This window comes from Salvelinus fontinalis, chromosome 27 (assembly GCF_029448725.1).
Source record: "Salvelinus fontinalis isolate EN_2023a chromosome 27, ASM2944872v1, whole genome shotgun sequence".
Classification (NCBI taxonomy): Eukaryota; Metazoa; Chordata; class Actinopteri; order Salmoniformes; family Salmonidae; genus Salvelinus; species Salvelinus fontinalis.
The window spans coordinates 40315804-40343470 of NC_074691.1; the positions used below are offsets into that span (position 1 = coordinate 40315804).

General features: G+C 46.5%; 1 protein-coding gene across 3 annotated transcripts; it reads right to left on the bottom strand.

The window, feature by feature from the left end:
* Positions 1 to 2877: 2877 nt before the first annotated feature.
* bmf2 (BCL2 modifying factor 2) lies at positions 2878 to 27011 on the bottom strand. 3 transcript variants are annotated; one of them, XR_008754910.1, is made up of 5 exons: positions 26819 to 27011; positions 17859 to 18143; positions 15913 to 16127; positions 9982 to 10675; positions 8914 to 9777 (listed from the first exon to the last, which is right to left on the bottom strand). XR_008754910.1 is itself a non-coding variant. In XM_055885768.1 (4 exons), exons 2-4 carry the CDS (start codon positions 18118 to 18120, stop codon positions 8175 to 8177), a joined length of 597 nt encoding a protein of 198 aa, XP_055741743.1. In that variant the 5' UTR covers positions 18121 to 18143; positions 26819 to 27001; the 3' UTR covers positions 2878 to 8174. The 3 variants fall into 3 exon arrangements, 2 of the variants coding, with proteins under 2 accessions (XP_055741743.1, XP_055741742.1); XM_055885768.1 differs by lacking the exons at positions 8914 to 9777; positions 9982 to 10675 and adding an exon at positions 2878 to 8294 and having other exon boundaries at positions 26819 to 27001; XM_055885767.1 differs by having other exon boundaries at positions 8911 to 10675.
* Positions 27012 to 27667: the final 656 nt, after the last annotated feature.

Genomic DNA, 27667 nt, shown 5'->3' on the forward strand with positions numbered 1-27667 from the left:
GCTCAGTATATTCAACATGTCAATACCTCTCATAAATACAAGTAGTGATGAAGTCAATCTCTCCTCCACTTTGAGCCAGGAGAGATTGACATGCATATTATTAATATTAGCTCTCTGTGTACATTTAAGGGCCAGCCGTGCTGCCCTGTTCTGAGACAATTGCAATTTTCCTAAGGCCTTTTTTTGTGGCACCTGGACAGTAGTCCAGATGTGACAAAACCAGGGCCTGGAGGACCTGCCTTGTTGATAGCGCTGTTCAGAAGGTAGAGCAGCGCTTTATTGTGAACATACTTCTCCCCATCTTAGCTACTGTTGTATCAATATGTTTTGACCATGACAGTTTACAATCCAGGGTTACTCCAAGCAGTTTAGTCACCTCAACTTGCTCAATTTCCACATGATTTATTACAAGATTTAGTTGAGGTTTAGGGTTTAGTGAATGATTTGTCCCAAATATAAGGCTTTAGTTTTGGAAAAATGTAGGACTAAATTATTCCTTGCCACCCACTCTGAAACTAACTGCAGCTCTTTGTTAAGTGTTTCAGTCATTTCAGTTGCTTTAGTAGCTGATATGTATAGTGTTGAGTCATCCGCATACATAGACACTCTGGCTTTACTGAAAGCCAGTGGCAGGTCATTAGTAACGATTTAAAAAGTAATGGGCCTAGACAGCTGCCCTGGGGAATTCCTGATTCTACCTGGATTATGTTGGAGAGGCTTCCATTAAAGAACACCCTCTGTGTTCTGTTAGACAAGTAACTCTTTATCCACATTATAGCAGGGGATGTAAAGCCATAACACATACGTTTTTTCCTGCAGCAGACTATGATCGATAATGTCAAAGGCACCACTGAAGTCTAACAAAACAGCCCCCACAATCTTTTTTTGTCATCAATTTCTCTCAGCCAATCATCAGTCATTTGTGTAAGTGCTGTGCTTGTTGAATATACCACACCACACCTCTATTAATTGAACATATCATGGATCTCGCAGACCAGTTTCATGGGCTTAAATAGCCTCAAATGCAGAGAACTTGCCTACAAACTGGGCACATCGAAACAACATCCCTGTACTAGACAAGAGGTCAAGAAATGGAAGGGTAAACGATATTCAACAGAGAGCTCTACATCTGAAAGTAGGCATACCATATACCGCACCGCCATTCCAGTAATTAAACTTTGACCTACCAGCACCATCCCCCACAGTCACAGGACACCATCAACCACTTACCTCAAGACGGCTCAACCTACCCTGTCCCTATGCACAACTTACCCCATACCCGGGGTAAGCTGTGCCAAGTGACCACTTTTTTTTGGACAAGCTATGTTTTCAAAACTGTTAGGTTTACATTAATTCTGACTATATCCATGGATACACAACATTCGGAAATATACGTAGATTTTATTTGTTAGAAATAATACTATATTTTCCTTGACAGAGTGATGCAGAATGTAAAATATGGCTCAATTTATCCCACTCTCCCCGATGAGTGTTTGAGTGCTGTAGTAATGGAGTTTTAAGATAAATTATTTATTCTTGGCTTTTTTTATGCTCCACTTGAGCAGAAATGGGTTTGGGCAGAAGGCTGTGTATAGTGGTCCGTTTGGGCACAGGCTGTGTATAGTGGTCCGTTTGGGCAGAAGGCTGTGTATAGTGGTCCGTTTGGGCAGAAGGCTGTGTATAGTGGTCCGTTTGGGCACAGGCTGTGTATAGTGGTCCGTTTGGGCACAGGCTGTGTATAGTGGTCCGTTTCGGCACAGGCTGTGTATAGTGGTCCGTTTGGGCACAGGCTGTGTATAGTGGTCCGTTTGGGCACAGGCTGTGTATAGTGGTCCGTTTGGATAACAGGCTGTGTATAGTGGTCCGTTTGGGCACAGGCTGTGTATAGTGGTCCGTTTGGGCACAGGCTGTGTATAGTGGTCCGTTTGGGCACAGGCTGTGTATAGTGGTCCGTTTGGGCAGAAGGCTGTGTATAGTGGTCCGTTTGGGCACAGGCTGTGTATAGTGGTCCGTTTGGGCAGAAGGCTGTGTATAGTGGTCCGTTTGGGCACAGGCTGTGTATAGTGGTCCGTTTGGGCACAGGCTGTGTATAGTGGTCCGTTTGGGCACAGGCTGTGTATAGTGGTCCGTTTGGGCACAGGCTGTGTATAGTGGTCCGTTTGGGCACAGGCTGTGTATAGTGGTCCGTTTGGGCACAGGCTGTGTATAGTGGTCTCTGCAGACATCCGGATTGCCTCCCCACAATTTTCTAAACGTTCTGTCTTAACACGTCTGTACGCAACAGAACATCAGTTTGGCATGGAGGAACTACGTCACTGCCTTATCCGACTGAATAAAATACAAAATTGTAGCTAGCAAGATGGAGCCGGCGGAGTTCTTTTTTTTTTGGGGGGGTGCATTTCGCAAGTGGCTAGTTTTCATCAACTATCTTCACTAAAACCACTGCAAAAAGGTTTTACTTTAAAACGTTGGTTTCGAATCGCGATGTTTTGATATGTCTGCCCCGTGATTTGTTGGGAGACTTGTCCGTTTGAAGAGGACCCCATCCCAGAAAAATTTATTTTGCCTTAAAGAAGTTCTCAAAAGAGTCCGTCATTGAAACCAGACCCTGGTCACTGTTGTTGCCTAAGAAACAAAACCCTAGTCAGTGCTGTTGCCTAGGGAACAAAACCCTAGTCACTGCTGTTGCCTAGGGTCGAGCTTCAGTACGTATAGTGTGTAGAACATCTTCATTATCGTGTGTCTGCCTAGTGTACATGAACAAAGCTTTACACAAATAAGAATTTGTTCGTAACTGACTTACCTAGTTAAATAAAGGTTAAATAAATAAATACATACCACTTGTAGTAAGAAGAGACAAAAAGGGAAAACAATACATTTTGAAACTTTCAGAACATTTTAATGAAAAAGACAGCAATGTACCCATTGAACAAGAAAACTACATTTCATTAGAGAAAAATGTAAGATGTGGATTTTGTAGAGCCAAGCTCTTTATGTACAGCATATTGCACTAGACAAACATGTATCTCCCTCGTTCCCCCTCTCTTTCCCCTTATGTTTCACGCGGTTTGAAAACCGTGCAGGGCTCTCAGAAGCGTCTCATAACACCGCCTGCAACGCAAATGGCTCCCTATGTTATGTACTACTTTTGACTAGGGCCCATAGAGCTCTGGTCAAAAGTAGTGGACTACATAGGGTGCCATTTTGGACAGAACATTCTGCTACATTTAGACTGGTCCTTCCTTCATAAAACACACCGCCCCGACCGATGTGGAAACCTTGAGACAGTTCTGAGAGCTCTAATGACATGTTCTAGAAGGATGTGATATTTGAAGATGGTTCTGAGAGCTCTAATGACGTGTTCTAGAATGATGTGATATTTGAAGATGGTTCTGAGAGCTCTAATGACGTGTTCTAGAATGATGTGATATTTGAAGATGGTTCTGAGAGCTCTAATGATGTGTTCTAGAAGGATGTGATATGAAGGCAATGCTAAAGAGAGAGTCCCAATTCAACAGAGCAGGAGTTAGATGGAAGTTCACACTGTTTCAGTTCATATAGTATTTAAAAAGAGACATGTTTTTTCCTCTCAATTCATTTACATTCAAACACAGATTTCAGGAATGCTGGGACATGCATTTTTACTCCATATACAGAATGATCAAATATCAAAAACAGCCCTTGAACTGAGAACGACACAGCAGATTTATTTTTGGTGAAAACCAAAAAGCATGTCACAACATTTAAAAAGCGATCTTTAAAAAAAAATCATGTTTTCGGACTTCATTGTTACATTTGTTTTGTTTTTTTACAAAAGTATACAAAAGTTTTTTTTCCCGCTTAGAAAGTTAACAAGTTAAGAATTAGCTGCAGCGAACTGTTTTGTTTGTTGATATAAAAACACAAATAAATCACAGCACTTAACAGTTAAGATTCACTCTTTCTTGGGAAATTCAAAAAACCGAATGAATAAAAAAAAAAAACTTGATATTCAAGATACTGAAGGTATCATTATAAGTTTTAACCTCGAAGGAGGGTTGAGACAATGGTTGGTTCTTATGGATTTGACGTCAACACCAACCCATAGGATGACCCACACAACCCCTCCTACTTACAAAATAATACTGGACGCCGTGGTGGCTCACTCACTCCATGTACCCTCATCCTACAATCGCTACTAGGTCGTGGTCACAAACGGCACCTTATTTTCTATATAGTACACTACTTTTGATCAGAGCCCTATGGGTGCCATTTGAGACCCGGTCAAAAGTAGTGCACTATAAAATGTTGAATAGGTGCCATTTGGGACACAGAAAAGCTAGTCTTGTCGAGCTAGGCCGAGCCAGCATACAACAGATCTTAAAGACAAATGGATATAGAGGAGGTTCAGTACAGGAGTCTGAAGAGTGGGTGCATATAACAACATTACCTTTCCAGTGCACGTTGATTGTCAACAGTCTTTTGGATATTTGAGTTTTAGGGTGATGAGCCGGGAGTGTGTGTGTGTGTGTTGAGAGGGGTCAGGGTTAAAAGGTCATAGATTAGGCATGTGCCCTAGAGGGTGGATATGGTTGTGTCCGAAATGGCACCCTATTCCCATTGGGTCCTGGTCAAATGGCACCCTATTCTATATGGGCCCTGGTCAAATGGCACCCTATTCTCTATGGGCCCTGGTCAAATGGCACCCTATTCTATATGGGCCCTGGTCAAATGGCACCCTATTCTCTATAGGCCCTGGTCAAATGGCACCCTATTCTATATGGGCCCTGGTCAAATGGCACCCTATTCCCTATGGGCCCCGGTCAAATGGCACCCTATTCTCTATGGGCCCCGGTCAAATGGCACCCTATTCCCTATAGGCCCTGGTCAAATGGCACCCTATTCCCTATGGGCCCTGGTCAAATGGCACCCTATTCCCTATGGGCCCTGGTCAAATGGCACCCTATTCCCTATGGGCCCTGGTCAAATGGCACCCTATTCCCTATGGGCCCTGGTCAAATGGTACCCTATTCCCTATGGGCCCTGGTCAAATGTAGTACCCTAAATAGAGAATAGGGTGCAATTTGGGACACATATCTTTACTACATAGTGACGTTTTGGGACACACATATGATCAACCAGGCAGCTACTGTGCTATAGATGTGTCACAGCTGAGCCTTTAGACTGATGACCAGACTGAACTAGGAGAACTGTGACCACCATTCTATAGATAACCATGACCAGACTGAACTAGGAGAGCTGTGACCACTGGGTAACCATGACCAGATGGCTGTGATGGATGATTGTTGGTGTGGCTGGTCTCATACTCACAAGGCACATTTAGTACATTTGATTGTCTGCTGGTTGGTGTGTCTCCTAAAAGACCCATACACAGCTTAGTATAAAGACACATTAGTCCGTCTGTCCTCCCAACCCACAGGCCCAGCTAACACACAGGCCGAGTCCCCAACGGTACACTATTTTCTGGTCAAAAGTAACACACTTACATAGGGAATAGGGTTCCATTTAGGACACTAACACACAGTACTGTTACTGACTGACTGTTCCATCAACTAGGAGAAGAAACGGTGTACATCCCGATAGCTATACAGTAGCACTGAGTGAAAAAAATAAAAAAACAATTAGAATAAATTACTTCAACAAAAACAAAAACAAAAATGTAAAAAAACAAAAAAAACTATTCTAGAAGGTCCAGGGAGTAGCTGGTGATTGAAGAGGAAGAGGAGAAAGAGAAAGAGCTACTTCAACTGGCTCAGCATTCAGTGGTTTGCAGGCAACTTTCTGTCAAAACAGAAGTGTCTGTGGTCAATGATGTCACCGATAACCATCAAAGAACATGGCTTGTGAGACCCAAATTGTATCCTATGCCTTATATAGTGCACTAGTTCTGATCCAAGCTGGTCAAAAGTAGTGCACTATATTAGAGAATAGGGTGCCATTTGTGAAACAAGCCTGTCGATCAGATGTCGTCATGTGGTTCTATATTGGGTAGAGCAACACATGCAAAAGTTTGTTATTAATAGGAATTTGCATATTTTCATTTTGTTAAGGTAGAATAAAAACCCTCAGTGTGGTGGGGCATGTGACTGAACAACTACTCCCTGAAGAATATATAAAAAATTAAAATAAATAAAAACTATAAAAAAGAGAGAAACCCCATCAGTGTCGTCATCAAATATATTCAAATCACAATGATTTTTCTTCTTCTTCTTCACATTAATAAAAAAAAAAAAATCCTGTCTTTTGTTAATATCATCATCTTTAAAACCACTTTAAAAAAAATGTTAAAACCACTTTTAAAATTGTACTCGACTAAGAACTTGTAGTAGTAAAAGAACTCTGAAATAAAACTCCAGTTTGAAAAGCAGTGGTCGTTGGTTTATTTCCTAGAGACGCAGCATGATCTAAATGAGGCCACCTTCACATACACAGATTCTAGGCCATGGGTGCATATGGAGAAGGTAACATGGGTGCATATAGAGAAGGTAACATGGGTGCATATGGAGAAGGTAACATGGGTGCATATGGAGAAGGTAATAGCGTCGGTAAAGACTCACTAGAACTGTTGCTGTGGAGTCCTCAGTAAGAAATACAAAAAAACAAAACGATCTATTGTGGATTTACTCATGTTTGTATACATGGCAATTGTATCTGTGTATGGGAGTTGAAGCCAAAGTGATTCACGCTAAGATTGTGACGAGAGAGCAGAGTAAAATGTGAAATGTATTTCATTGAACTGAGTGACGTTGTCACGTGTGAAGATGAACTTCATTGATTGATTGATTGATTTGTTTAAAAAAAAAAACGAGCGGTTCTTCCATGAATGACAATTTGATTGTAACTGCAATAGATCCCTAAGGTTTTAGTGCCTTCCACTGGTTAGTCGATACAGTATTGCTCCAAATTCATTGATTGTACAACAACTTTTATTTGCCCTTTTCACAGCAGACTCATAACGCAACAGATAGAACTGCATCAAAATCACTGGGTCTGTTGGTCGGATCTGTTGGTCGGGTCTGTTGGTCGGGTCTGTTGGTTGTGATTGTCAATCCAGACGGATAAATACATCTTCATAACGATAGGTTCACCCCCCCCAAAAAAAGCTTTTCCCACAGAAGTAAAGTCCTCAACTCCGACAAAACAAATTTTACGCTTGCAATTTTTTTGGGGGGGGGGGGGATTTTTTGGTTTCACGGACGACAAATGCCTATTCACACTAAACACTTTCAATCAAAGTCAGATTGCTTGATTGAATGAATACATTGCAGACCTAAGTCTTAGAATCTTTAAGTACACATACATTCATACTGTCAATCAAAAAATGAACCTGCCATTCATCTCATTCAGACTAAATGTTAAAACCAACTGCTGTCGGCTGGTATTACCAAAAGACACAGGATAAAGACACTCTCTCAGTCTACACCGGAGATCAACAAGACATGTCTTAAGACCACACTTGTCTTGGCAAAACCACCACAGAATCTTTATGACATTATATTTTTCATATATATATATCAGTGTGGAACAGTGAAAAATATTTAGTTACAGGGAGTTTTGTATTCTTCAGAAAATACATTGGAAAAATGTGCCTGTTGGTAAGATCGTGGTGGGTGGGTGAGTAGAACTTCATAAGACCTTCCAAGAATTTCCACAAGAATTTCACGACCTTCCATGTCCACAAGACCTTCCATGTCCACAAGACCTTCCATGTCCACAAGACCTTCCATGTCCACAAGACCTTCCATGTCCACAATGGTGTTTTCTTTAAGGGATTTCTCTTTACATTTCATCCCGTGCTTCTTGTCCATTTCCTTTTGGCGTGTTTTCAAACCAAACCAAAAAGATGCTATCTACTGTACTAAATAGTTATATATATTTTAGAAAATATTTATATCTTCAAACAGCATGGCTTCTTCATCATCATCATCATCATCATCATGAAGAAAGAGGAGAAGAGAGAGAGAAGGAACGTGATTCTAATCTCCGTCCAGCAGTGACTATCGTTCTCTTCTTCGTCGTCTTTGATTAAAAACAAAAAGAAATCCAAACCCGTGTTCCATCATACAGTGCCATCTACAAGTCTGGTCCCTCGTTTTCGGGGACGGGGGGAGGCGAGAGGAGACACCCGAGGTGGGTGGAGGGTTTTGGAAGGGGGTACCCCCCCCCCCTCCTCCTCATCTCTCCTGTCCTCTCAGGTGGGGTACAGCAGGGGCTTCTCTGTTAAACAGGAAGCCGTAGAGGGCCATGGTCAGACGAATCCAGACTGGTAGGACATCCCTCTGATGCCGCAGGAACTGTGAGGAAGAGAAGAGAGAGGGATGGAGAATAGTATTAAATCAATCAATCAGTAAAAATTGGCTTACAGTAACTGTCCACCACCATCACGGTCACTGTGGTTACCATCAGCAAAAAGCTACTGGAAACAACAAGTTACACTCTGGGTGTTTCTCAATATGCTACAACCGTGCTCCCCTGACTCTCTGGGTGTTTCTCAATATGCTATACTATCGTGCTCCACACTCTCATGCTCTCCCACCACGTTCTCTTGACTACGTTCTTGTGAGGAACGAGAGTGTAGAGAACACATAAAATACATTTGAGCAGCACTCTCCCTACTGTATTACCTCACGCCGAGCAGCACTCCCCCTACTGTATTACCTCACGCCGAGCAGCACTCCCCCTACTGTATTACCTCACGCCGAGCAGCACTCCCCCTACTGTATTACCTCACGCCGAGCAGCACTCCCCCTACTGTATTACCTCACGCCGAGCAGCACTCCCCCTACTGTATTACCTCACGCCGAGCAGCACTCCCCCTACTGTATTACCTCACGCCGAGCAACACTCCCCCTACTGTATTACCTCACGCTGAGCACCACTCCCCCTACTGTATTACCTCACGCTGAGCACCACTCCCCCTACTGTATTACCTCACGCCGAGCACCACTCCCCCTACTGTATTACCTCACGCCGAGCAGCACTCCCCCTACTGTATTACCTCACGCCGAGCAGCACTCCCCTTACTGTATTACCTCACGCTGAGCAGCACTCCCCCCTACTGTATTACCTCACGCTGAGCAGCACTCCCCCTACTGTATTACCTCACGCTGAGCACCACTCCCCCTACTGTATTACCTCACGCTGAGCAGCACTCCCCCTACTGTATTACCTCACGCTGAGCAGCACTCCCCCTACTGTATTACCTCACGCTGAGCAGCACTCCCCCTACTGTATTACCTCACGCTGAGCAGCACTCCCCCTACTGTATTACCTCACGCTGAGCAGCACTCCCCCTACTGTATTACCTCACGCTGAGCAGCACTCCCCCTACTGTATTACCTCACGCTGAGCAGCACTCCCCCTACTGTATTACCTCACGCTGAGCAGCACTCCCCCTACTGTATTACCTCACGCTGAGCAGCACTCCCCCTACTGTATTACCTCACGCTGAACAGCACTCCCCCTACTGTATTACCTCACGCTGAACAGCACTCCCCCTACTGTATTACCTCACGCTGAACAGCACTCCCCCTACTGTATTACCTCACACCGAGCAGTACTCCCCCTACTGTATTACCTCACACTGAGCAGCACTCCCTACTGTATTACCTCACGCTGAACAGCACTCCCCCTACTGTATTACCTCACACCGAGCAGTACTCCCCCTACTGTATTACCTCACGCTGAGCAGCACTCCCTACTGTATTACCTCACGCTGAGCAGCACTCCCCCTACTGTATTACCTCACGCTGAGCAGCACTCCCCCTACTGTATTACCTCACGCCGAGCAGCACTCCCCCTACTGTATTACCTCACGCTGAGCAACACTCCCTCCACTGTATTACCTCACGCTGAGCAGCACTCCCTCCACTGTATTACCTCACGCCGAGCAGCACTCCCTCCACTGTATTATCTCACGCTGAGCAACACTCCCTCCACTGTATTACCTCACGCTGAGCAGCACTCCCCCTACTATATTACCTCACGCTGAGCAGCACTCCCCCTACTGTATTACCTCACGCTGCACCTCCCCATTCACTGAACCTTCTTCCAGGCAGGACAATGACAACAATAGAGACAAAACAAGATATACACAAAGCAAACATTTTACTTCATAATTATCAGCTAGATATGTGAATCGTAATAATCTAGCTAGCCAGCTAGTTAAACAGGCAAAATGACCTAAAATTAATATCATGCAAGATAGATGTCAATTCTTTGTTGCTATCTGGCTAGCTAACAGTACTAGTAGCTAGCTATATTGGCTTATTATGGGCTTGCTATATATGGTATGTAGGCAGGTAAACGTGCCAAAATTAACACAGCATGTATTTATTAAAGTATGAAAATAAAATATTGTAGTCAGGCAACATATGAGATGTGAAAAGGCAACATTTCATTCCGTCGTCGGAGTTTATTTTATCTCGCTTCAGCTCAAATAATGTCCACCATTGATTTAAATTGTATTTTACATGGTCACATTTCTTTGCATACTTTCCATTGAAGCGCACGTCGATGAATGCTTCAAAATATGTACAAAACAGGAAGTACGTATTCGAGAAGAGCCCGCAGAGTCATACTCCGACCATCCAGCGCTCAGAGCACGGTAGTACGCATTTTGAGAAGCACCCTCTGCGTTCGTGGTGCTTCCTGAGTTCATTATGACATCACGGTTCTGAAAGTGAAACAACACCATCACCGATGGTAACCAGCTGTCTAGACAAAACACGGGAACAGATCGGATATTTCCACAACAGCAGTTTGTGTGTTTCTGTCTCCAAGTGTTTGTGTTCGCAACATAACTGGGTTCTGTCACTAAGGGTTGTCTGTCCCACATAGACACAGTACACAGGGTTAGATCCAGACTGTGGGGTCAGAGAAGGCCCAGTAACAGGGTTAGACCCAGACTGTGGGGTCAGAGAAGGCCCAGTAACAGGGTTAGACCCAGACTGTGGGGTCAGAGAAGGCCCAGTAACAGGGTTAGACCCAGACTGTGGGGTCAGAGAAGGCCCAGTAACAGGGTTAGATCCAGACTGTGGGGTCAGAGAAGGCCCAGTAACAGGGTTAGACCCAGACTGTGGGGCCGGAGAAGGCCCAGTAACAGGGTTAGACCCAGACTGTGGGGTCAGAGAAGGCCCAGTACACAGGGTTAGACCCAGACTGTGGGGTCAGAGAAGGCCCAGTTACAGGGTTAGACCCAGACTGTGGGGTCAGAGAAGGCCCAGTAACAGGGTTAGACCCAGACTGTGGGGTCAGAGAAGGCCCAGTACACAGGGTTAGACCCAGACTGTCGGGTCTGGCTAAGAGGGGTGGGAGGGCATTTGGGCTCCCGAGTGGCACAGCGGTATAAGGCACTGCGTCTCAGTGCAAGATGCGTCACTACAGTCCTTGGTTCGAATCCAGGCTGTATCACATACGGCCATGACTTGGAGTCCCATAGGGAGGCGCACAATTGGCCCAGCGACACCCGGGTTTGGCCCGGGGTAGGCCGTCATTGTAAAATAAAAATTTGTTCTTAACTGACTTGCCTAGTTAAATAAAAAACGTTTAAAAAGTGGTCTGCCTAAGAGCCATAGGGCCACTGCTCTAGGTTAAGAAACAGGACATCCAGTTCCATTTGGAAGGGTTTAGTTTATGCAGAGTCAAATCAAATGTATTTATATAGCCCTTCAGTACATCAGCTGATATATCGAAGTGCTGTACAGAAACCCAGCCTAAAACCCCAAACAGCAAGCAATGCAGGTGTAGAAGCACGGTGGCTAGGGAAAAACTCCTTTGAAAAGGTCAAAACCTAGAGAGGAACCAGGCTACGAGGGGTGGCCAGTCGGTAAACAACCTCTCTGAGGCTGAGACAGAGAACGAGACTTTGAGAGAAAGCTCCACGTATTTTATCACATCCCATATTGCCTCCCTGCTTCGCCACCCAGACAGTGTAACCAGTAATATACACGTTAACTGACTGATGATCATAAAAGGGCAAGGCTGCTCCAGATAGGAAACCATCTGATGCCTTCCTCCTAGATCTGTCACTTTATATGTGGGGTGTTTAGAAGCTGCCCCCCCCCCCCTCCTCCTCCTCCTCTCCCCTCTCTGTTCAAGCGGGGTTCCAGTAGGCTTTCTGACTGAAGAGCTGGCCTGGGTATTGCAACGGTGTTGGGTAAGCATCTGCCTGTTTCAATCGCTCTTGTTCTCTTTATCCCAAACCCCCATCCTGAACTATATCTCTATATTCCCTATTCCTCCCCCTCTCTCTCTTTGCCTCCTCTCCCTCTCCCAGCCAGAGCGAGGCAGTCTCTCCCTGTCTCCCAGACTTATCTGACGCAGCCCTGGCAGAGCAGACTGAACTCTCGCTACCCTGTCAACTCTAGCTACAACATGTTCTAATTTTCTTTAGGCACCTTCATTCCAATGACTTTTTGATATCATTGACATTTTAACTTAGCAACTGAATAACAATATAAAAAAAAACTTTTTTTAAAAGATTTTGAAACATTGAAATAAATTCAACAACATTTTGAAAGAAATACACTTTGTTGGTATGGAACATTTCAGCTTATGAAACCAACACTTTACATGGTACGTTTATATTTTTGATCAATATGATATATATTATGATATATTGATATAATATATACATATATACATAATATATGACAATGATATATATTATGATAGATATATATATATTATGATAGATATATATATATATTGCTGAGTCTTTTGTTTTGAGTCTTTTAATATGGACTTAAAAGTGTCCAGAATCCAAGAAAGGAGATGAATCCCAGAGCAGACACTGGACATGTTGGGCCCTAAGCTGTATGACAGGGATTTTGGACAGACATTTCCTCGCAGGAACAATACTAAAGTGCTTCATCGGTCACGTGTGTGTGTGTGTGTGTGTGTGTGTGTGTGTGTGTGTGTGTGTGTGTGTGTGTGTGTGTGTGTGTGTGTGTGTGTGTGTGTGTGTGTGTGTGTGTGTGTGTGTGTGTGTGTGTGTGTGTGTGTGGGGTCAAATTTAGTAACCAAATACAACAACAAGATCTGATAGGTAGATATTGTTTGAACTATGACAGACTTTGTTGAGAATACAATCATTCAGCATAAAAACAAACGTTGTCTCTGTCTCTTTTAGATAAAAACACAATAGCACTCTCTCTGTGTCTCACACACACACACACACCGAGCCAGTCAGTGGGGTGAGCGAGTGAGTGAAGTATTGTGGGTAGTTGTTGCGTTACCGGTTGCGTCTGTGTTGAGTTAGTCACGCTTCTATTTTTAGACAGCCATATAAACAGCTGGCCAGCCTACCCACACACAGTAGTATCTCTGACCTCATCTCTCTCTCTTTGTTCCAGTCAGTCAGTCAGTGTTACCGTCAGTCAGTCAGTCAGTGTTACCGTCAGTCAGTCAGTCAGTGTTACCGTCAGTCAGTCAGTCAGTGTTACCGTCAGTCAGTCAGCGTTACCGTCAGTCAGTCAGCGTTACCATCAGTCAGTCAGTCAGCGTTACCATCAGTCAGTCAGCGTTACCGTCAGTCAGTCAGTCAGCGTTACCGTCAGTCAGTCAGTCAGCGTTACCGTCAGTCAGTCAGTCAGCGTTACCGTCAGTCAGTCAGTCAGCGTTACCGTCAGTCAGTCAGTCAGCGTTACCGTCAGTCAGTCAGTCAGCGTTACCGTCAGTCAGTCAGTCAGTGTTACCGTCAGTCAGTCAGTCAGTGTTACCGTCAGTCAGTCAGTCAGTGTTACCGTCAGTCAGTCAGTCAGTGTTACCGTCAGTCAGTCAGTCAGTGTTACCGTCAGTCAGTCAGTCAGTGTTACCGTCAGTCAGTCAGTCAGTGTTACCGTCAGTCAGTCAGTCAGTGTTACCGTCAGTCAGTCAGTCAGTGTTACCGTCAGTCAGTCAGTGTTACCGTCAGTCAGTCAGTGTTACCGTCAGTCACAGTCAGTGTTACCGTCAGTCACAGTCAGTGTTACCGTCAGTCACAGTCAGTGTTACCGTCAGTCACAGTCAGTGTTACCGTCAGTCACAGTCAGTGTTACCGTCAGTCACAGTCAGTGTTACCGTCAGTCACAGTCAGTGTTACCGTCAGTCACAGTCAGTGTTACCGTCAGTCACAGTCAGTGTTACCGTCAGTCACAGTCAGTGTTACCGTCAGTCACAGTCAGTGTTACCGTCAGTCACAGTCAGTGTTACCGTCAGTCACAGTCAGTGTTACCGTCAGTCACAGTCAGTGTTACCGTCAGTCACAGTCAGTGTTACCGTCAGTCACAGTCAGTGTTACCGTCAGTCACAGTCAGTGTTACCGTCAGTCACAGTCAGTGTTACCGTCAGTCACAGTCAGTGTTACCGTCAGTCAGTCAGTGTTACCGTCAGTCAGTCAGTGTTACCGTCAGTCAGTCAGTGTTACCGTCAGTCAGTCAGTGTTACCGTCAGTCACAGTCAGTGTTACCGTCAGTCACAGTCAGTGTTACCGTCAGTCACAGTCAGTGTTACCGTCAGTCACAGTCAGTGTTACCGTCAGTCACAGTCAGTGTTACCGTCAGTCACAGTCAGTGTTACCGTCAGTCACAGTCAGTGTTACCGTCAGTCACAGTCAGTGTTACCGTCAGTCACAGTCAGTGTTACCGTCAGTCACAGTCAGTGTTACCGTCAGTCACAGTCAGTGTTACCGTCAGTCACAGTCAGTGTTACCGTCAGTCACAGTCAGTGTTACCGTCAGTCACAGTCAGTGTTACCGTCAGTCACAGTCAGTGTTACCGTCAGTCACAGTCAGTGTTACCGTCAGTCAGTCAGTGTTACCGTCAGTCAGTCAGTGTTACCGTCAGTCAGTCAGTGTTACCGTCAGTCAGTCAGTGTTACCGTCAGTCACAGTCAGTGTTACCGTCAGTCACAGTCAGTGTTACCGTCAGTCACAGTCAGTGTTACCGTCAGTCACAGTCAGTGTTACCGTCAGTCACAGTCAGTGTTACCGTCAGTCACAGTCAGTGTTACCGTCAGTCACAGTCAGTGTTACCGTCAGTCAGTCAGTCAGTGTTACCGTCCGTCCATGTTACCGTCCGTCCGTCAGTGTTACCGTCAGTCAGTCAGTGTTACCGTCAGTCAGTCAGTGTTACCGTCAGTCAGTCAGTGTTACCGTCAGTCAGTCAGTGTTACCGTCAGTCAGTCAGTGTTACCGTCAGTCACAGTCAGTGTTACCGTCAGTCACAGTCAGTGTTACCGTCCGTCCGTCCATGTTACCGTCCGTCCGTCCGTCCGTCCATGTTACCGTCCGTCCGTCCGTCCGTCCATGTTACCGTCCGTCCGTCCGTCCGTCCATGTTACCGTCCGTCCGTCCGTCCGTCCATGTTACCGTCCGTCCGTCCGTCCGTCCATGTTACCGTCCGTCCGTCCATGTTACCGTCCGTCCGTCCATGTTACCGTCCGTCCGTCCGTCCGTCCATGTTACCGTCCGTCCGTCCATGTTACCGTCCGTCCGTCCATGTTACCGTCCGTCCGTCCATGTTACCGTCCGTCCGTCCATGTTACCGTCCGTCCGTCCGTCCGTCCATGTTACCGTCCGTCCGTCCATGTTACCGTCCGTCCGTCCATGTTACCGTCCGTCCGTCCATGTTACCGTCCGTCCGTCCATGTTACCGTCCGTCCGTCCGTCCGTCCATGTTACCGTCCGTCCGTCCATGTTACCGTCCGTCCGTCCATGTTACCGTCCGTCCGTCCATGTTACCGTCCGTCCGTCCATGTTACCGTCCGTCCGTCCATGTTACCGTCCGTTCTAACCCAGAACGTGGATGAATCAGTGACAGAGCTCTATTTTAAGCAGGCTTATTTGTGGCCACCCCAGCTGGCAAAATGTTGTAGCTTGGGTGGCCCAAGCTCAGAGCCACACACAACAGTTAGTTCATCTTTGACTCGTACCAGTTGAACATGTTCCTGGTGGAACTGGTCTCCGATCTCCCGGAGCTTACGTCCGATCCTCGCCTCGGCGCTATCCTCCACCCGCTCTTCCTCTGGCCTCTCCTCCATTCTCCTCCTCTCCTCGTCCTCCCTCCTTCCCTCCTCGTTCTGCCTCTCTCCCCGATCGTCCATGGGCTCGAACCGAGCTGGGAAGTGCAAGCGGAATCCAGCGTTGCCTGTGGGAAGAAAATGAATATTGTTCAGTGTCATGGATTTAGCCTCTGATTCACCATCAATACGTGAGACTGACCCAAGCACAGAAATCCATACTCTTTCGCTGTAAAAAAAAGAAAAAAGAAAAGAAAGAAAGGTGTTAAGAGAGACCTCATTCCCTTTACCTGTTCCTGTGAAGTGGACAGATTAGAATTGACAACAACAACAAAATATACTCTGGTCTAATGACACAAGCAGCTAAACTTTCTAGATTTACCGGTGGCTGTGTTTGTGTCTCAGTCACAGAGAGACACAACACTCCTTTTGTCTGTCACAAAGACCGTCCGTCTGGCTAGCTGACTCGCAGTGTTTACTCTAGTGTGCCGATGCTGTACCTACACCCGTATCGTTGGCGGTAACACTAAACTGGTTCTATCAGATAGGGCTTTCAGAGAAATGGCTTTATTACGGTCAAAATCTCCACTATAAAATAAACCACAAACTTCCTCTATATGCGCGTGCCGGTAGCCAGTTGAAAATAATAAGTGCGTCCCAAATTTCACCCCAAGGGCCCTGGTAAACAGTATAACGCTATTAAAAAAAGGAGACCCATTTGTGACTCACCCTAAGTGAACTCAACAACAACCTTGATGACCCTAGCGGTGTTGGGCTGTGGCACAGCAGAGTGTTTAGTTAGTCACTGCCCCTAGCACGCAATGACATGCCATGCCGTTAGGAAAACAAACATCTTTACATAACACTTCAGAGATCTGTCTGTCTGTTTCTCTGTCCACAGAGAGGTGGGAGGGGCAGACAAACAGACAGACAACGATAGAAATCTGTACAAGAGACAACTAGGAGCTCAACAAGCTACAGAGTATCAAGTCATGGAGAGAGGTGGGGTTTGGGTGTCAATTCCTTTTAATTCAGGAAGTAAACTGACATTCTAATTACAATTGTCTTCGGTGTGTTTCGACGGGGGACATTTTGAATTTGGGTAGCACTTAATAACTCTACATAAAGCATTTTAGAATGGATTAGTAAATTATTTATTCATCATTACTTCATTCATAAGATGTATTTCCTTTAACATCCTCGGTGTTGTGGGCTTATTGTTTAACCGTTGATATGGTCGAGGGGACATTTTGAGACCTTAAGGAGCATCAGGTATTACTGGAATGTCTACCAATGACATGTCCATCTGTTTGGTGAGAAATTACACTGGTCACTCAAAACATTTATAAAATTAATTAATTAATTACAAAAAAATACTTAACTAAATGGTTTATAATGTCCTATATTAAACATCTTATGAATGGATTCATGATTAAAAAATGAATGAACTATTTCCTAATCCATTATACTGGAATGAGAATGTGTGTTTCCCTGCCTTTTGTCTGCGTTTTCTCCTGTACGACAGTGCTTGGATGAAATATGTAAAAAGTGGCAGGACGATTAGCGACAGTGAGGTAGAATACCTGAATGTCACACTATATCTCCACTTTGAATTGCAAAACAGTCCCTTTGCCTCGGTCTAGTGGAACCCCCCCCCCCGAGTCACACTACACTTGAACTGATCTGATCAGACCTGAGAGTCAAATAGCTACACATGGCTAACCCGTTTACATAGTTCAGCTGTGTCGGATTTAGTTTGTCTAGTCAAAATGGAACCAATGGAATAGTCCACGAAATTGCAAAAGCTGAATCAACCAAGAGCATTTTGAAACGGGTTCCTTCTTCGTCCTTTTTCTTACCGTGGAACAGTATTCTGCCCTGGAGATTGTCCTGCACCCCGCAGGGAAAGTTGTTGTTGTTGTGGCGTTGTGGTACCATGATGTTGTGTTCCTCTGACCGTGGGACGATGGCGTTGGGTCCGGTCGACGTCTGTGTAGACCTGTCCTGGGTGTCTTCTCTGTCCCTGCTGTCTCTGTCGTGGAACTTGATGTCCCTGAAGGGGGTGCCCCAGCACTGGGAGACAGGACGCTGAAGAGACATGTCCTCCTCTTCATCATCCATTGGGAGCCTCAGAGGTAGTCTCCCTACAGGAGAGAGACAGGAGAAACGGTGTGAGACAGAAGTGTGTGTGTGTGAGGCTTTGAGTCTGTGAGAGAGAGACATGTCCTCCTCATCAAATCAGGAGCCTCAGGAGGTAGTCTACCTACAGGAAACGGCGGAGGGACTTTCATTTCTGAGAGAGAGAGACTCCCTCCGGTCCACTAGACCGGAGGGAGTTACTGTAAAGCAGGTGTGAGGGAGTTACTGTAAAGCAGGTGTGAGGGAGTTACTGTAAAGCAGGTGTGAGGGAGTTACTGTAAAGCAGGTGTGAGGGAGTTACTGTAAAGCAGGTGTGAGGGAGTTACTGTAAAGCAGGTGTGAGGGAGTTACTGTAAAGCAGGTGTGAGGGAGTTACTGTAAAGCAGGTGTCAGGGAGTTACTGTAAAGCAGGTGGAATATACATCTTTGGCGACCAGCAACAGCAGCACTCAAAGCATTAGAGGAGAAGTGGGAGTAGTTTTATGTGTGAACTGCTGAACTGGAAGGAGTGGACTTGATGGAATGACTCATTATTAGACATATATAACAGGTGCTAAAACAACATGGAAGGAGTGGTAATAGATTATCACACTCATTCAAAAACACGATTTTTTCAAAAATCCTATTTAGATTATTCTGATTCCTGGTATGTTGCTGCCCCCAAATGCTCATAATCAGTGTCAGGAGGCAACATACCAGCGCATGGGGAGAGCCAGGAGTCAGCATGGGGAGAGTCAGGAGTCAGCATGGGGAGAGCCAACATGGGGAGAGTCAGCATGGGGTGGGTCAGCATGGGGAGAGCCAGCATGGGGAGAGCCAGCATGGGGAGAGTCAGGAGTCAGCATGGGGAGAGCCAGCATGGGGAGAGTCAGCATGGGGAGAGTCAGCATGGGGAGAGTCAGCATGGGGAGAGTCAGCATGGGGAGAGCCAGGAGTCAGCATGGGGAGAGTCAGGAGCCAGCATGGGGAGAGCCAGCATGGGGAGAGTCAGCATGGGGAGAGTCAGCATGGGGAGAGCCAGCATGGGGAGAGCCAGCATGGGGAGAGTCAGGAGTCAGCATGGGGAGAGTCAGGAGCCAGCATGGGGAGAGTCAGGAGCCAGCATGGGGAGAGTCAGCATGGGGAGAGTCAGCATGGCGAGAGTCAGGAGCCAGCATGGGGAGAGTCAGCATGGGGAGAGCCAGCATGGGGAGAGTCAGCATGGCGAGAGTCAGGAGCCAGGATGGGGAGAGTCAGCATGGGGAGAGCCAGGAGTCAGCATGGGGAGAGCCAGCATGGGGAGAGCCAGCATGGGGAGAGTCAGCATGGGGAGAGTCAGCATGGGGAGAGTCAGCATGGGGAGAGGAGAGCCAGCATGGGGAGAGGAGAGCCAGCATGGGGAGAGCCAGCATGGGGAGAGTGAGCATGGGGAGAGTCAGCTTGGGGAGAGTCAGCATGGGGAGAGTCAGCATGGGGAGAGTCAGCATGGGGAGAGTCAGGAGCCAGCATGGGGAGAGTCAGCATGGGGAGAGCCAGCATGGCGAGAGTCAGGAGTCAGCATGGGGAGAGTCAGCATGGGGAGAGTCAGCATGGGGAGAGTCAGCATGGGGAGAGTCACCCAGCATGGGGAGAGCCAGCATGGGGAGAGTCAGCATGGGGAGAGCCAGCATGGGGAGAGCCAGCATGGGGAGAGCCAGCATGGGGAGAGCCAGCATGGGGAGAGTCAGCATGGGGAGAGTCAGCATGGGGAGAGTCAGCATGGGGAGAGTCAGCATGGGGAGAGTCAGCATGGGGAGAGCCAGCATGGGGAGAGCCAGCATGGGGAGAGTCAGCATGGGGAGAGCCAGCATGGGGAGAGTCAGCATGGGGAGAGCCAGCATGGGGAGAGTCAGGAGTCAGCATGGGGAGAGCCAGCATGGGGAGAGCCAGCATGGCGAGAGTAAGGAGCCAGCATGGGGAGAGTCAGCATGGGGAGAGTCAGCTTGGGGAGAGTCAGCATGGGGAGAGCCAGCATGGGGAGAGTCAGCATGGGGAGAGCCAGCATGGGGAGAGTCAGCATGGGGAGAGCCAGCATGGGGAGAGCCAGCATGGGGAGAGTCAGCATGGGGAGAGTCAGCATGGGGAGAGTCAGGAGCCAGCATGGGGAGAGTCAGCATGGGGAGAGCCATCATGGGGAGAGTCAGCATGGCGAGAGTCAGGAGCCAGCATGGGGAGAGTCAGCATGGGGAGAGTCAGCATGGGGAGAGCCAGGAGTCAGCAGGGGGAGAGTCAGCTAGGGGAGAGTCAGCATGGGGAGAGCCAGCATGGGGAGAGTCAGCATGGCGAGATGCGAGTCAGCATGGGGTTGGGAGAGCCAGCATGGGGAGAGCCAGCATGGGGAGAGCCAGCATGGCGAGAGTCAGCATGGCGAGAGTCAGCATGGCGAGAGTCAGCATGGGGAGAGTCAGCATGGGGAGAGTCAGGAGCCAGCATGGGGAGAGTCAGCATGGGGAGAGTCAGGAGCCAGCATGGGGAGAGTCAGCATGGGGAGAGTCAGCATGGGGAGAGTCAGCATGGGGAGAGTCAGCATGGGGAGAGTCAGCATGGGGAGAGTCAGCATGGGGAGAGTCAGCATGGGGAGAGCCAGGAGTCAGCATGGGGAGAGTCAGCATGGGGAGAGCCAGCATGGGGAGAGTCAGCATGGGGAGAGTCAGCATGGGGAGAGTCAGCATGGGGAGAGTCAGCATGGGGAGAGCCAGCATGGGGAGAGCCAGGAGTCAGCATGGGGAGAGTCAGCATGGGGAGAGCCAGCATGGGGAGAGCCAACATGGGGAGAGTCAGCATGGGGAGAGTCAGCATGGGGAGAGCCAGCATGGGGAGAGCCAGCATGGGGAGAGCCAGCATGGGGAGAGCCAGGAGTCAGCATGGGGAGAGTCAGCATGGGGAGAGTCAGCATGGGGAGAGCCAGCATGGGGAGAGCCAGCATGGGGAGAGCCAGCATGGGGAGAGTCAGCATGGGGAGAGTCAGCATGGGGAGAGCCAGCATGGGGAGAGCCAGGAGTCAGCATGGGGAGAGCCAGCATGGGGAGAGCCAGGAGTCAGCATGGGGAGAGTCAGCATGGGGAGAGCCAGCATGGGGAGAGTCAGCATGGGGAGAGTCAGCATGGGGAGAGCCAGCATGGGGAGAGTCAGCATGGGGAGAGCCAGCATGGGGAGAGCCAGCATGGGGAGAGCCAGGAGTCAGCATGTGGAGAGCCAGCATGGGGAGAGCCAGCATGGGGAGAGCCAGCATGGGGAGAGTCAGCATGGGGAGAGTCAGCATGGGGAGAGTCAGCATGGGGAGAGTCAGCATGGGGAGAGTCAGCATGGGGAGAGTCAGCATGGGGAGAGTTAGCATGGCGAGAGTCAGGAGCCAGCATGGGGAGAGTCAGCATGGGGAGAGTCAGCATGGGTAGAGTCAGCATGGGGAGAGCCAGCATGGGGAGAGCCAGGAGTCAGCATGGGGAGAGTCAGCATGGGGAGAGCCAGCATGGGGAGAGCCAACATGGGGAGAGCCAGCATGGGGAGAGTCAGCATGGGGAGAGTCAGCATGGGGAGAGTCAGCATGGGGAGAGTCAGCATGGGGAGAGCCAGGAGTCAGCATGGGGAGAGTCAGCATGGGGAGAGCCAGCATGGGGAGAGCCAGCATGGGGAGAGTCAGCATGGGGAGAGTCAGCATGGGGAGAGTCAGCAGTCAGCATGGGGATAAAAGCCTCTTCTCACCAGAACCACCTTCATCTGCCTCACTGTGTCAACCAGAGCACTGCACCGAAACACACTGAGTGCGAACACACACATACACCGAGCGCAGCACAGAACACACCCACACACACGCCAAGTGCACAGACAACTCAGAGGACTAGATTCCCCCCTCTGCACACTTTAGCTTTCAAACTCTCTCTCTGTCCCTCCACCTCTGTCCCTCCACCTCTGTCCCTCCACCTCTGTCCCTCCACCTCTGTCCCTCCACCTCTGTCCCTCCACCTCTGTCCCTCCACCTCTGTCCCTCCACCTCTGTCCCTCCACCTCAGGTATAAAGCAGCATGTTAACTAATGCTACCTTCCCAGGGAGAAACCACAGTTCCTGCTGAAACTCCACGCGCCTGCCTCACGTAAGCTACTAGCTGAGTTCATGGAGCAGGAAGAAAAACAAACAAGTTTCACTGCACACTCCCTCTCGCACACACACACACAGTCTGTCTCTGTCTGGGCATCATGTCAGGTTATGAGCTGCCATGTTAATTTAAAGATACACTATGCAGAAAAGGCTCTGTTCCTGGTTGCTAAAACAATTTGCCTAATTACAGTTTGTGACAAAATAAGCAAGTACAGTGTGCAGAGAATCACTGTACCATCTAAACCACTGAAATATATTTTCCATAACCAAAACTATTGTATGTTCAGCCGTTTGAAGCTGGTGTACAAAACCGAAAGTAAAAGACGAAGACTAAATTTAAGAACGGGAAGAATAGAAATAGAGCACATGGAACAGATCTACCGCTTCTTAGACTTGCTTTCAAAGACAATGACAGATCTATAACTAATATGTCTATGTGATTTAGTTCAGGGTCACCCCCCCCCCACCCACCCCAAAAAAAGTTACATATTGACTGTCTCTTTTCCTGTTGTTGGGTGACAAAACGAGAGGGATTGACATGCAAATCCCAGAGCTGAAACTGGATCTGTGGTTATTGTGTTTGAGCACAGTGCGGTGACAGATAACATCGTGTTGAATGAGGTCATAATGCATTGTATCGGAAGAGGGACGACATTTGAATGAAACTTGTGGAAAAACATTGAACGATGATGAAAGTGCAGTATTTCACCTGCATAATTTTCCAGGCTGGAGGCGCAAAGTTACCACAACACTTACTGTTGTAGGACTACTAGCCAGTTTCCTATGGTATGCTACAGGAAGTGTAGTTCAGACACCAAGACCATAGACTATACGCTACAGGAAGTGTAGTTCAGATACCAAGACCATAGACTATATGCTACAGGAAGTGTAGTTCAGATACCAAGACCATAGACTATACGCTACAGGAAGTGTAGTTCAGATACCAAGACCATAGACTATACGCTACAGGAAGTGTAGTTCAGATACCAAGACCATAGACTATATGCTACAGGAAGTGTAGTTCAGATACCAAGACCATAGACTATACGCTACAGGAAGTGTAGTTCAGATACCAAGATCATAGACTATACGCTACAGGAAGTGTAGTTCAGATACCAAGATCATAGACTATATGCTACAGGAAGTGTAGTTTAGATACCAAGACCATAGACTATATGCTACAGGAAGTGTAGTTCAGATACCAAGACCATAGACTATACGCTACAGGAAGTGTAGTTCAGATACCAAGATCATAGACTATATGCTACAGGAAGTGTAGTTTAGATACCAAGACCATAGACTATACGCTACAGGAAGTGTAGTTCAGATACCAAGACCATAGACTATACGCTACAGGAAGTGTAGTTCAGATACCAAGATCATAGACTATATGCTACAGGAAGTGTAGTTTAGATACCAAGACCATAGACTATACGCTACAGGAAGTGTAGTTCAGATACCAAGACCATAGACTATATGCTACAGGAAGTGTAGTTCAGATACCAAGACCATATGCTACAGGAAGTGTAGTTCAGATACCAAGATCATAGACTATATGCTACAGGAAGTGTAGTTCAGATACCAAGATCATAGACTATATGCTACAGGAAGTGTAGTTTAGATACCAAGACCATAGACTATATGCTACAGGAAGTGTAGTTTAGATACCAAGACCATAGACTATATGCTACAGGAAGTGTAGTTTAGATACCAAGACCATAGACTATATGCTACAGGAAGTGTAGTTTAGATACCAAGACCATAGACTATATGCTACAGGAAGTGTAGTTCAGATACCAAGACCATAGACTATACGCTACAGGAAGTGTAGTTCAGATACCAAGACCATAGACTATATGCTACAGGAAGTGTAGTTTATATGCCAAGACCATAGACTATATGCTACAAGAAGTGTAGTTCGGATACCAAGACCATATGCTACAGGAAGTGTAGTTCAGATACCAAGACCATAGACTATATGCTACAGGAAGTGTAGTTCAGATACCAAGACCATAGACTATATGCTACAGGAAGTGTAGTTCAGATACCAAGACCATAGACTATACGCTACAGGAAGTGTAGTTCAGATACCAAGACCATATGCTACAGGAAGTGTAGTTCAGATACCAAGACCATAGACTATATGCTACAGGAAGTGTAGTTCAGATACCAAGACCATAGACTATATGCTACAGGAAGTGTAGTTCAGATACCAAGACCATAGACTATATGCTACAGGAAGTGTAGTTCAGATACCAAGACCATAGACTATACGCTACAGGAAGTGTAGTTCAGATACCAAGACCATAGACTATATGCTACAGTTACTAGTAAGTATAAAACAGCATAGAGTACATGATATAATAGTTACTAGTAAGTATTAAACAGCATAGAGTACATGATATAATAGTTACTAGTAAGTATTAAGCAGCATAGAGTACATGATATAATAGTTACTAGTAAGTATTAAACAGCATAGAGTACATGATATAATAGTTACTAGTAAGTATTAAACAGCATAGAGTACATGATATAATAGTTACTAGTAAGTATTAAGCAGCATAGAGTACATGATATAATAGTTACTAGTAAGTATTAAACAGCATAGAGTACATGATAAAAACGTTACTAGTAAGTATTAAGCAGCATAGAGTACATGATATAATAGTTACTAGTAAGTATTAAACAGCACGGCCTAAATAATACAAACAAGTAAGCAGTGCCTTGAAATGATGCTGGCAGTGAGCAGAAGGCTGGCAGGCTGCACACACACCCTGCCTGGGGCATGAAGCAGGCCTGCCAAACTCGGCTCTGTGGTCACAGGGGCTGAGGCTCCAGCGCAGGGAAGCTCCCTCTGCGACTCCATCTGGGTACTGGGCTCTCTTCCATCTCTCTCTCTCGCTCCGTCTTCCACCCTCTCCCTCCTCTAGTTCTCTCTCATGCCAGAAGGTACGAGCACAAGGTAAGCTCTATATCCAGGCACCTGCTAGTGTGACAGGCTACCGGAGAATTCAGTAGGAGGCATGATTGGCATAGCCCAAGTCTAAAATGTGTATATTTATTTATAATTACCATAAACTGGCTTGTTATAAAGTCGGCTATAATGTCTAATAATTGCATATGAAATACAATGGAAACAAAATGTGTTTCTTCATAATTCTAATGTAACCTAAAAAAAAAATCGGGGTGACTTGGGGAGCACTCCTTGCAGGGTGGGTCTCGAGGAACGCAATTAGCCCACATTTATCTGGTGAGGTGCGTGTGACAGGCAGCTCGAGAGCGGAGCGCCGTGGGGCATAACTCGCTACGTAAACAAGAAAAGTCGTTTATGGTAGTGTGTGAAGCAAACGGCAAAATCTGTCATAACACGACACGGACTTGCGATAAGCATATATATTATCTACTGATTTATCTTTGAGAGCGTTGGAGCGAAAACAATACATGTCAGTGACAGATGACTCTTGAAATCGCAGAGTAATGATAAATGATGAGGAAAGTGTCCTTCCATTGATTACCCTTCCCCCCCAGGTAGAAATTAAATGAAAAATGTAGATTCTTGAAGAAAATCACAATAGGTAACCGCAATCCGAACGTTGCAACTGTTGCAATAAAAACAGCAGCGCGTGCCAAGAGGACTCGTCCGGTGCGGCGAAATTATTCCACCTGCTACCTGTGTGTGGCGCTGGCTGGCTGGCTGGCTGGCTGGCCACAGAGCTGCGCTCGAATCGACCCAATCTCACTGCAAAGTGGATGAAATTACACAAAAAATGCTAACAGTAGGCTATTTCAAACTTTCATAAAGTAGACGATATAAAAAGTAGGCCTGTGCCTAACAAAAACCATGCTTGAAGAACATTAGGAAAAAAGTGTCATATCAGTCGTGCTAGTGGAAGAAGGCTCAGTTTTCTTAACCAACGTGGTGTGAGGAAACAAAGCAAGAATATACATGATATATGTGTCCCGTTACACACTTGTAGAAGTGTGTACTCGAAAAGCTTTTCTTGCATATCCCAACTCCCCCTGAGACACCCGCACGGACCGGGGTCACGGCCAGGGTCACCATTGTCCAGTACCCCTGTTGCAGTTCGGGCTAAGTGTTTTTGCTCATGGGCACAGCGACAGATTGTTCACGTTTTCGGCTCGGGGGATTCGAACCAGCAGTTACTGGCCCAACGCTCTAAATTCGAGGCTAACTACTCCCAAAACAACCGATCCACACTTACATTCTCTTTAAAAAGTCACTCAGCGCAATTAATTCCCCACTAAATAGGCTAATGTTCATGGATTCAAAAAGACAATTCACTAAGTTTAAAATCCGTCCTAGTTTGCGCGGACTGGGGGGGGGGGGGGGGGGGGGGGGGGGGGCTCACTGTAGCCAAACTGCATACGGAAAGTGGTTGACAGACAATCCATCACACACAACCCGATGCCCGGGCATGTTCACCACATTTGTTTACAAACTGGGCAACCCGGGCGGCACACTGACAACTTCAGACAAAATCTACAAATGTCATTCATTGCTCTGTTTTATTACCATACAAATTGAATCACAAGCATAGGACTCACCGCCAGTTAAGTAAATTACTTCCGTTGTGATAGGTGGTATCTTGTCAACTTGCTGTTACTGATTCTCCAGAATTGAACAGAGCTGTGTATCCTTCAACCTTTTGCATTACAGACTCTCAGATGAATGTTTGCTGTTTCTGGACGAGTGTTTTTTCTCTCTCTGAAACGCCAGTGACAACTTGGTCCGCCCAGACAAGGCTCTGCCCCCACCCCTTTACCAGATATTCATGAAGTACACGTTAAGACATTCTCTTAAAGTGACAGTATATCATTTGTTTCTTCTGCCTTGCCATCGTACAAATCCAATGCCAATAAAAATGCTATTTCGTGATTTATTTCACTTGATATTACTGTTGTAAAAAATTCTCTCTTGAAGGCATTGATGTAATTACACTAAGCCCTGTATGCCACCAGAATAACAATTTTATGTTACATCAAAATATGGTCAACTATAGCTATCATTGTTATTTTAAAACTAATTAAAATGGGTGTTGGTACAATAATTAAAGTTGTATTATTATACAAATGCTTATGTTGTTGATTCACTATGAGTCATTTACTAGTAACCCTGTTGTTGATTCACTATGAGTTATTCACTAGTAACCCTGTTGTTGATTCACTATGAGTCATTCACTAGTAACCCTGTTGTTGATTCACTATGAGTTATTCACTAGTAACCCTGTTGTTGATTCACTATGAGTCATTCACTAGTAACCCTGTTGTTGATTCACTATGAGTCATTCACTAGTAACCCTGTTGTTGATTCACTATGAGTCATTCACTAGTAACCCTGTTGTTGATTCACTATGAGTTATTCACTAGTAACCCTGTTGTTGATTCACTATGAGT